This window comes from Caloenas nicobarica, chromosome 5 (assembly GCF_036013445.1).
Source record: "Caloenas nicobarica isolate bCalNic1 chromosome 5, bCalNic1.hap1, whole genome shotgun sequence".
Lineage (NCBI taxonomy): Eukaryota > Metazoa > Chordata > Aves > Columbiformes > Columbidae > Caloenas > Caloenas nicobarica.
This window is the reverse complement of record NC_088249.1, coordinates 50,124,019-50,135,148: the sequence shown is the minus strand read 5'-3', so window position 1 is coordinate 50,135,148 and position 11,130 is coordinate 50,124,019. Positions and strand designations below refer to the sequence as shown.

The following is an 11,130-nucleotide window of genomic DNA, read 5'->3' as shown; positions in this document are numbered from 1 at the left end:
GAATCGCAGCGTGCTACAGAAAAGGACTGCTCTAGTCCCAGAACTGAGAGAACCACCATCTACGCAAGACTCAAAACCTCCAAATCTGCTAAATCACAGGGACTAGGAGGACAAGGTTATAGAGAGACTTTATACACACTGCACTGTGTCTGTCGTGAATGAGCTGAACATGTATTTCAAGGGATACTGCTCAGGTGCAAAGTGCTGTCTGCCCAGGTCTAGTGTCTGTTTCCAACCTTCTCCCATACTTTTCATCTATGTTTTTTCCGTATGTGTCACTTTTGGTTTTCCTTCCCTGCCTTTGCTGGTGCAGAATTTTGGATAAATTGGAGTACTGTGTCATCCACAGCAAAGATTGCTTGCATTGGTATATTCTAGTTCTTTGAAGGACCTATGTCCCTGGATTTTTGAGCGTACGTTAACGCTTGATTCCATCAGGAACAAGAGAGTGATTTGCAGCAAGCTTTTAATTGTGCCAGGTTTCCATGTGATAATTCTTCTTTTAAACCTGTGAGCGCTTAATTTGAATGACCTTTTGATAATGAAGATTGTATTGTGTTGGGGTACCTAGCTGTGGTGCACAGTTAGGAATAAGAAGGTGTTTAATAGGGAAGAACTCTAATGCATGGACTTCACAGGAAGGAGATTTAAAACTTCAATTTTTATTAGCACCAAAGATCAAGCAAGTTCCATGACAACAAGCTGTACTTCCAAGCTGGTGAGTTATTTTGTTTAGGGAAAGTGAGTTGATAATTATATGACACATTACTTCAGTCTATGTACTTTCTTGCATTTGCAAATCCATAATTTCTTCAGTTGTGCACGGGTCTGAGTTCACAATTTCTGTTATTTCCCCAAAAGCAGGAGTATTTTCAACCATGAGATTTCGAGGCATCTTTATTTTGAGAGACCAAGTAACATAACTTAGCTACTCACCAGAACAATAGTCAAAAGCATCTCTCGCTTCTAGGAAGAAATATTCCTGTTTCTCTTTCTAACATTCTTGTGTGTCCGGTTCCTGCAGCTGAGCTCACAGTGTGAAGATTTTTCCCAAATAGTTTCTCTTGTAGCTCAATGCAGCTTCCTTATTCAACGAGTTCCAACATGACTTTCAAATGAAGTTAATACAGGTGCAAAGACAGTGGTCATTGCTGGGGAAGGAGGAGCTCTGTGTGGTGCTCTGAGGATTATAAAGAAGCTGTTAGTGACTTTATCTGGTATAGGGTGATAGAGTGAGACAAGGTGTTCCAACAAAGCACTCAAGCAGCACCATGGTGAAGTGCTCTTTTCCTGGAGTACTCTTGCACATTGAGAATTGAGTCTGTGAACAGCTTTAACTCCCTTAGTTGGGGAGGGTTCAATTCCTTGAGAACTGGCCCCCTCTCCCTGCCCCCCCCCCTTTTTTTTTTTTTGGTAGAAGTTGTCTTGGACAAGCTGCCACAGCACAAAATGTGAGGGATGCATATGCTGCTCTGGTCACCTCAGTAGTGCATGGATGCACGTGAGCATTTCAAAAGAACAGCAATGGCAACATTTCTAGGCTGAAGCATTTTTCAGCTCAATATTCTGGGTGCTTACAATCCAAGCTGAGATATGAGAATCGGTTAATAGTATCTGTGGATGATGCAATAACACTGAGTTTCCAAAGTAAACTGGGTTAAAAGAAAAAAATAATCCTTCGTTTCTCTGGAGAATGCTAAACAACTAGTGACTGTTTGGCTGGGTACCCATGCTCATCCAGCCGTTTGCAGGTTTGCATTGGGGAACTGAGGACACTGAGAGCAATTCTGGTTTAGTCACTAGTTAGGTCCATAACTAGGCTGACATGAACTACTTGGTTACAGTACTCCCTTTTCTCTGCTATGTAGGGACTATGGTCTCCTAACTCGATGTCAAAACTGAACTTTGGAAAGCCATGTAGGATGCCTGTCCTTGAGTTACAAGATACAAATAACTGAATCCCCTCTGCATTGGGCAGACTGGGACCTTGATTAACCAGGTATCCCTGTGTGCAGAACAGCAAATTTAAATGGTATGGCAAAGGTGGAAGGGCTGGAGCAGTGATGGGCTTAAGCCTTACAGCGAAGGAAAGGTATTTGTGGAGGAGGGAGATGATGAGGTGCATCTGAGTAGACTTTCACAAATCAGATCCTGAAATCCCTTTATTTCTATAGTAGTTTGTCAAGTCTTCAGTATTAATGCTTTATACCTGAAACTCTTGGCACTGTCCATATGGAAAAATAAACACATAAGAAATACACATTAACAGTTGGGGTTTTATGCTGTACTTTGTTTTATATGGATTTAGTTATAGACAGTTATATTTTATTTCCTTGGCTGTGATTTGAACCACATTCTGTAATAGCAGTGCCATGGGAATGTAAGCGGAGGTTTACAGTGGATAAGGACCCCATACTTTCAAGTTATTCTTGTAACCACAAGTACTGGGAAGTCTCTGTTAAGTTATTCTGTAGTAACAAAATATTCTGCCTAAACAACTTCTGCATAAAAGATACCAGGGAGTTGTTTGAGAAACCAGTTTAACTGATCAGCCATTTCTTAATTAAAAAACTGCACATTGCAAGATGACTTATAGGCCTTCTATGTATTAATAGCTGCCTAACATGCACTGGTGTGTGTTTGGTAGTGAATGCTTTCTGGCTGTTGCAGGGACAAGTGTAAACTAAGCTGTTCTTACAGGTCAACAAAGCCCACGATTTCTAGTGAACAGAATAACATACAGTATTTGTACGGGGAAACAGTTTTATTGGGGGAAGGGAGGGAAAGCAAGGCCTAGGATCAAATGACCTACATAGGCAACTGGGGGGATTTCAGAAGAATGGCCTTTCAAATTGCACTCACTAGGTGAGTTGTTAATGATTATCTTTTTGGGGTTTTTAACATATGGGAAGGTAAGAAATATTTGGCTCTGTATTTTGCACTTCTGATGTGTCAAGACAGAGCTTCGGATGAAGTTTCATAGGCTACCCTTAAGTCTCTTTGAAAATAATCGCCATGCAGGCAGAAAATACTTCGTATTACACAGCTAGTATGTCACCTAAGCCCAATATTCTCAGGTTAAGTACATTTGACAAAAATGCAGGACGTCAGCTGAAATACTAGGATAGTTGTTGATTAAAATAGAAACACCTCTGTATATGCCAACACGTAGTTCAAAAAGCAAAGAAAACTGAACTAGGATAGCTGCTGGGGGAAGGTATACTGAGCTTAGTTTTTTGAAACAATGGGATGTTGAAAATCAATAGTGTACTCTATTACCCAGGTTTAAGCTTTAGTGGAAAGACAAATTGGGCTGTAAAGGTAATACAGCTGCTCTGTGCCCATATATTTCTGTACGAATCATTAAGTTAGCATTCCTGAAGTATTGATTCAATGGTGCATAAAGGAAATTGAAAAGCAACATTAAAATCCATGTAAGAAGGATTCTTTTAAATGTACATGGCATGATGAAATTGTGAAATTCACTGCTACAATGTAAGACTGAAGTGGAAAGTTTCACAAAGTCAGAGATTAAAGATAGATGTGGTTAATGAGACCAGCTAGTGGTACACTTAACAGGATGAAGAAAATTCAAGGAATATAAAAATGTGCCTGCTGAACTGAGGGAGTTGTAAGAAACTTCCACCAATGGTTTGGGTTATCCTTTATGAGGTTTCCTGCAACAACCTCTAAAACCTCTGGGTCTCCATTTTCACACCACATCTACCCTTACACTTTTAATACTAGGCCTGTGGTTTTGTTCAAAATGCACCCAGTTTAGAGCAATTTCACCTGTGAAGCTGTTTGACCCGGAGGGTACAATAAATTGTATTGAAAAAGGCAGTGTTAGTTCATAGTTGCTCCTGCTTAACAGTCTGGTGTTAATTTTCTAAGTTTTTCTATGTAATTTCTGAATTTAAGCAACTACCTCAGAAAAAGAGAAGTCTTTTTGTTTCAAAATTATCAGTAACAGACAAGTTCTAAACAGAAGATAATTGGGTTTAGGTCTAAGTATTTTGTTACACTGTAAACCTGATCCCCCAGTATTATCTGAATTGTTAGCCACTATCACATAATTTCAGGTTGCCCTTAAGAGGAGACAGAAAAGGGTATAAATTTACTTGGGAATGGGTTAGCCACTTAATAATAATTAAAAAAAAAACTATAAGGAGGGATAGGTCAAATCAAAGATAGGTAATGAGAAATGACAAAAAATATGTATTTTGTGTATTTTTTTTTGGTGTATACTGTGTGTGCACTTGCTCACACACATCTTTGGGCATGTATATACTCACTATATAGCTTGTAGTGTAGTTGACTATAAAGAATACAAAAGACATTCTGTTGTAAACTTTAAAGAATATTTAATAACTTTTAAAAAATAAAAATGTATATTTTATATTTTGTTTTTATATGAATGCACAAAAATGTATCATTGTAGTTGCAGCGACAAAAATCCAAAGAACTGAGGAGACCTGCCCGCTGTGGTAAGATGCCAGTGACAGTCTAGCATTCACAAAGGAATCCAAACAAAATTGCCCATGGCAAGTCCTGACGTGTTTTCTAACTGTGAGTTGTCTAACTCTGTATATGTGAAGATCATTCACACTCAGCACGAGTCCTTGCAAACAAAGTTAATGAAGAATCTGGTTTTAAAATAAATGCCACAGTCAACTGCTGGTTTCTGTTGCTTACCTCTGGTGCCACATTTATAGCACAACAACGAAGCTGAGCGGTGAGTGAATGGCTTCAACTTTCTCCACACTAACAACCTCCTGCCCTATCTATGAATGGTGGCAGAGGCAGCCAGGAGCCACATGCACTGAAAGATGTAACCAAGTTCCTAATTAGTTTGTGAGGAATGAGGGGCAGGGGAGGATTCACACAGCAGCCATATTGCTGATGCAAGATAAAATACAGCCGTTGTGCAGTTCCTCTCCATATTGTAAAACATAGAATACTGCATTCAAATGGTAATTATGGAATGGAAGAATAAATCTTTACAAGTTTATATTATTTGAGGGGGAGGAGCAAAAGAAATATTCATAGAACAGAAACTGGAGTGTATTTCAGTGATTGTGCACTATAAGATGTGGAGCTAAATAATTCTGTTGTACCAGCAATAAAATTTGGCTGCTACGGACAGTTACTGTACAGGAAAATAACCATATTCTATTAAGTATACATATGTAAATATGTTATTATAATTGTGAAGCTGAAAAACTAGAACTATATTGGACTGAATCTAAAAGCTAAATTCTGGTGTTGCTAAATTCAGTAGGTCCAGCCTCGTGCTCTGTGCTTTCACATCTTGTTATTAAGCAGAAAAAGCAATGAGTATAAATTAGGAATGCCGTCCTTCAGTGTCTTTGTTGCCTTTGGTTCTGTCTTTAATTTAAATGTATAGAGTATTCCTTCATGTTTAAAAATAAGAAGTGAAAATAATATAAAAGACTTTACTAAAAGTGATAAAACACTAGTGGAAGTAATTGGAAAGACTGTGTTGTCTGCATATGTACGATATAAGCAGCCTTTTACATGTGTATTATGTACTACAGGGTAGTTATAACCAACCAGTTCAATGTGAATTTTTATGCATAATATAGAACTATCTTTTTTGATTTTTAAAAATTATTGTTGCTGTTACGTATCACAAAATTTTCTAACCTTATCAGCAGAGAAAGGATGCAATGCTTTCAAGAAGAAAATATGATAAGTCTGAGGCATGTTATATGCAGTACGTTCAGAGGTTTGAAATTGGATTGTGCTGGTAATGCTTTAAGCACCGTAACATCTGTCTGGCCTGTGTGAAGAGAGTTAATAACATCAAATATAGGAAACAGTCCAGTTCAAATTATAAACAAGTTGCAGGAGCATTTCAGTTGGCAGTGTAAGGACAGTGTTTAAAAAGAAGAATTGTTAGCAGCAATGTGTTGTCTGGTGGTTGTGGGGTTTTTTGTTGTTTTTTGTTTTGTTTTCAGCAGTTAGTGCCTTATGTTTCTGTTGCAGTGACTGGGATTTACAAAGTGAGTATTGCTTATACTCCGTGTGGATCCGTGTTTTTGAAAACTGAGGCAGTTTATCTTGTAAAGACACCTAAACGGTGGAAAATGATTAGAGGGAACCCTAAAGCGTGACTTGTCTTCAGTCTCTGTCTCTCATTTCATTTCTTCTGTATGTTTAGCTGAAGTCTAGCAGTCTTCTCTAAGAGCTCAGCGCATGTTCTTAGGATACTCACATGTTTGTGATCTCTCTTCTCTCTACACCACCACCAGGGAAACTGATGAGAGTTGCCGTCTGCGGGAGCTCTGTCGCACAACGGTTTGCTCTTATCAGCTGAGCCATCATCAGTCTGCTGTCTCTGTGTTAATTTTTAATGGCAGCGATCACTACAAATAGACTTGCCTACCTTTTATCTTTCTTAAAAATCAAAGTTTTATTAATGTATTCATCACTCTGTTATGCTGCTTTTCAGTGGTGGAAACTGAGCTGTCAGCAGGAGCACCTGTATGTACAAACTATAAACCATGGCAAGAACTAATGGTAAATCCAACCTGGAATTGCATCTATGCAGGTAACAAAGTAACAGAGAGGAGAGAGGGAAGGAAGGAACTTACACCATCTTTTGAAGAGCAGGACTGTTGGCAGGTCAGCCTGGGCTCAGGAAGCAGAGAGCATTGAGACTGGTGATTGTAACACCAGGAGTCGGTCTCTTGCTTGGGGTACAGGGTGCCCGTGTGTGGGCTACTCAGTTTAACCTCTCTCTTGAGTCGGGGTCTGTTAACATTTGTCAAGGCTTGTTAGCATGGCAGTAAAATCCTTTAGTTGTGGTGAGGTTGCTGTGATAGTGAGTGATTAGGAAGCCACATAAAATGCACACAAGTTATAACATTACTTTCAACTTAGCCTGCACAGCTAAATGCCCCATGCTACAGCGGCTGGTGCATAAAGGTGGGGGGTAAGACTTTAGAAGAAACTTGCTCTTTCACACACCAGACTGCTCTAAGCACTTCCCCACAAAACATGGAGTAGCCTGAGGGTGAGAAGACTGCAGAAAATCAGCAGAGATGGAAAAAAAGGCCAAAACCTAAGCAGGGAGAGTAGTATTTGTCAATGGTGCAGGTTCAGAAAAGGGTTACTTACAGGTGTTAAGGAGATTGTTCAATAGACTGTGGGTCTGTGAGTCCAACTTTACTGCTGGAAATTGCCTTTAAATCAAAGTAAGCAAAATGGTGACAAGTCTCATAGCTGAGACTTGCTGTTGTAAGCGCTAAAGGTACCGGGTAATTTTTTTTTTGCCTGAACTTGAAGTGTGCTTCTAGTCTGTCACAGTAGGAACAGCTGCATTGAGCTTTCTGGGAAAACAGGGCATTGATGTTGTCTCTCTGGCCTATTGTCCGTGGCTGGGAGGTCCTCAGAGGCTGGCTGCAGGGAGCAGGCCAGCTGCATTGCTCTGTTTGCCTGTTCCCTGCTGTGTCCTTTCCCTGGAGCACTTCAGCTCCTCCCTGGCATGTGTACGTTATTTGGGGGTGCTTGCTGATGGGGAATTGTTTGTTTGAACAACAGGAAACATCTGATTCTTAGTGCCATCACTAGAAAGTGTGCACAGAAGGGTACTACATAAACTACTCCAGTTACCAATGCAGGGTGAGGAAATCAGACAACTGGTGTCTGTTTTCTGGTTCAGGAAAGTTAGGACTTTGATTTCTGAAAATTCCAGAAAATGCGAGGCATATTCTAGCCAACAGCCAGGCAGAGGGAGATGGGTCTGAAAAACAGAACTGAGAGATGACTCCAGTTCTAGCAGACTGATGTGTCTTGGCTGTTGTAAGCATGTAGTTGGGGGAAAAAAAAAAAAGCTAAGCCTAAAAACATATTTAAGTGTTAACTCTCAGAAAAATGAACAATGTGCAAAAGATTTTTTCCTCAGCAAGGCAAACTCTATCATGCCTGCAGATGATGATATCCCAAAGTAAATTAATGAAATGGTGACATTCAGGGAAGGAACAGCTGACAGCTTTGTACGGACTTTCAAGTGTGGAAATGAGTGATATTTTTTGGCAGACTAACTTGAAACAGGGATGATAAAAAATAAAGCCATAGTCGAATGACAGAGCCCACTCACAAGTTGTTTACTGAAATGAAGATACAGCTGAAAGTAATTACTTGTTTCCCAGAGGTATAAGTGATAGTGCTTCCTACAAGAAATAATACTTGGTTATTTCAGTTGGAATGTAAAATGGGATAGAAAGGTTCCCTCTTTCTGAGGTTAGATGCTGGGTATTTTCACCTGCTTTCAGAACAGTATGTGTATACGAATATAATATATATTACATATACAGTCAACCATCTATATGCCACTGGCAATTAATAAGTGAGACAATGTCCAATGTTGTTTTCTCTTTACAGCCAGATCTCACTGTACAGATTCTGATTAAAAGCCTGACTTTGCAGTGCATCAGATCAAAAATACTCCTTTAAAATAACATTTCTGAAGATGATCCTCTCCTGGCTACAAAATCATCTTGAGACACTTGGAGGTAGGGCTGCTTGATCTTGACATTTAAGCTGTGTGCAAACCGTAGTAAAATTACAATTGCATTCAGTGCTAGCTACTCTGTACCTTCTTTCCACACTGAAGAATGCTCATTTTCTACTCCCTCTCTTCCAGACTGTGAAATGTGAGAAGGCAACCTCACAGGTTTCGCAGAGGTTGCCTCAGTGCAATCTTTTCCTACCATCGGTTTGCAGATGAGCCCCTCAGAAGCAGCCTCCTTTGCCTTGCCACAGGCCATGGAAGGAAACATTGCTCTCTGGAGGTTTCTTCTGTTTAAAGACAAGGCTGCTTCTTACCTGTGCCAGTTCAAGTACTGACTTTTTCTTTTCTTCCTCCTTCAGTAAAGTGGGGTGATTCACAAAATCTTCAGAAAGACAGCATTATACACAGTTTATAGTACAAAGGCGGGGGGGGGTAAAAAAAAAAGGCCAGATGAATGAGCATGAAGGAGACTTCTCCCATGTCCTTTGGAGGAGGAACCAGAAAGATTGGTAATGGTATCTATGCACAATAGGTGTCTGCCTTGACTACCTGACAATACATGGTCATTGCAAAGGTGAGTCCAAGAATCTAAAAGAAAACAAACAAATATTTTTCAGTAAGTAAAAAACCACCCCAATTTATTGAAACAAAAAAAAAAAGGGGAAAAGCACGCTTACACTGGTTTTGTTCACACACAGGAAGACACATCACATACTGCTTTTCCTGCTGGCTCATGTCTTGTCTGCCTTTTGTCCTATCTGTATTGCTGTTTTACAGAATGAAAAATGACAGCACAGGAAAGTTGATTTCTCCACGGAAACTAGCCACCAGATACTGGGAAGAGGTATATTGAAAATAAATGTTTGGATGTCTTTTGCTCGAAATATTTTATAGTAGCAAGCCACAGCTGTGGGGCTCTGTGGTTACCTCTGTAGCTGTTGCTTTGAAAGGCAATCAGGTTGGTCCATGACCCAAAGGATGCTGTAGTTTACTTTACTGTACTTTAGTTTTCCAAGCCTATGTGTGCACAGGTCCCTGTGGGGGAATCACTGGAGACTGTCCATGCATTAATCATAACCATCAATGCCTCATCAACAATGTATGTGTCTTTCTACTCAGCCTATTCAAGAGAAGCAGCAGGGAGGTGGTGGTTCTTTTCCCAGCCCAACTACTGACCTGCTGTGCTGCCTCTGGTAGATTGTTTCATCAGAAAAGGGGATGGGGAAGAGAATCTTATTTTCATTTTTGTTGTAGTACTTATATGAATGTACTAAGTGGTTGTTACTATTCCTTTGCAACACTATTGTAAAAGTCATTGAAATAAAGGTTTACCAAGTAGATATTTTTTGTATGAACTCTATTTTAAGCACTTGACCACTTCAAATTTACTCTTTATAGAAATAGTAGTTCCTGTTAATGAATATTTTGAAGGAATACATGAATAACACATATACTACTTTAAAAATAAATTTTAAAGTATGTTATAAAGCTGCTGTCGCCTTCATTTCCCATTCTTCCACAGTGAAATAAGACTACTAGGCTTTAGTGAGCTGTTTTATAGTGAGCACATGCCTTTTGGAAGTATCCCCTGAACACTGCCTTCTACTTCCTAGCAGAAGAACACCTACAGGAGGCAATTGTTAACATGAAAAACAAAAGCTGTCACATGCTTGGGGCCAGTCAACATTGTAACAGCAACAATAGAGGGAGCCCAATTCATTTTAGGTGACAGTGCATCAAAACTTTCATCATTGATTAGATTCAGTCACATAGCAGCTGCAAGACAGACTAAAAAATCTTCTGTGTTCTGAGGTTTTTTCTCTGTATCTCACAGCATTTACTAGGAATATTAGCATTTTTAAATTGTCTGAAGTGTTTTCTCCTATGCAAACAAGGCATTTCTTTCTGTCAGAAAGATACTAGTCTCTTAAGTACCCTATATATAGTCAGAGTCTATAAGAAGGACTCTGCCATGGGCTTCTGGGTTTTTGTTGTATCTTTTAAAGACTCCCTAACTGCTGAATAGATGCTCAAAAGCTGTTTCTTAAAATATGGTAATATACTAACAACAGTTGTATGTTGTCTCTCTGCCATGTGATTGCGTTGTGCTTATTTTTTTTTTTCCTAAGCCTATCTGCTTACTCTACTAGAAAACAAAAACTCTACTGAATTTGGGCCTACAAGGTATCAGGCACTTGTGTTAATACATGACATAGGAGAAAGAGACATGCCATTCTGCCTAATCTGACATTAAGTGGGAATACGAGTAGAATTCTGATCCCAGGCTCTCTCTTGCTGCTGTCACTGGTATGCCATGCAAAATTAAAAAATCCCCAAACAAACAAAAGAACAACCCAACAAAAAAAACCCCACCACAAACAAAACAAAAAAGCAACTGTCAAAACACAGGTTAATCTGGATTTACATGGTATTAATTAGCTTAGTGATGCCATCCTTTCTCCTTATATGTTGCATGTGAAAGAGAGGTGGAGCTGGCAACTAAAGTTCTGGCTTCACTGCATTCAGGAACAGGACTTTCAGCCATAAATTGAGGGCTGAAAGAGCTTTCACCTGTGCATCCTGAAGGTTTG

General features: G+C 39.5%; 1 protein-coding gene across 7 annotated transcripts in view; it reads right to left on the bottom strand.

Moving 5' to 3' along the window:
- Window positions 1-718: 718 nt before the first annotated feature.
- Window positions 719-11,130, bottom strand: part of TSPAN4 (tetraspanin 4) — a 465,016-nt gene continuing 454,604 nt past the window's right edge. For 5 of the 7 annotated variants that reach the window (XM_065635457.1, XM_065635456.1, XM_065635458.1 and 2 more), the window contains one exon: window positions 4,348-6,361. In XM_065635457.1, the coding sequence (XP_065491529.1) occupies window positions 6,164-6,361 (198 nt within the window). In that variant the 3' untranslated portion in view covers window positions 4,348-6,163. Of the gene's footprint in view, window positions 1,181-4,347; window positions 9,128-11,130 lie in introns of those variants that run through there. The other 2 variants (XM_065635453.1, XM_065635454.1) reach the window with 2 other exon arrangements.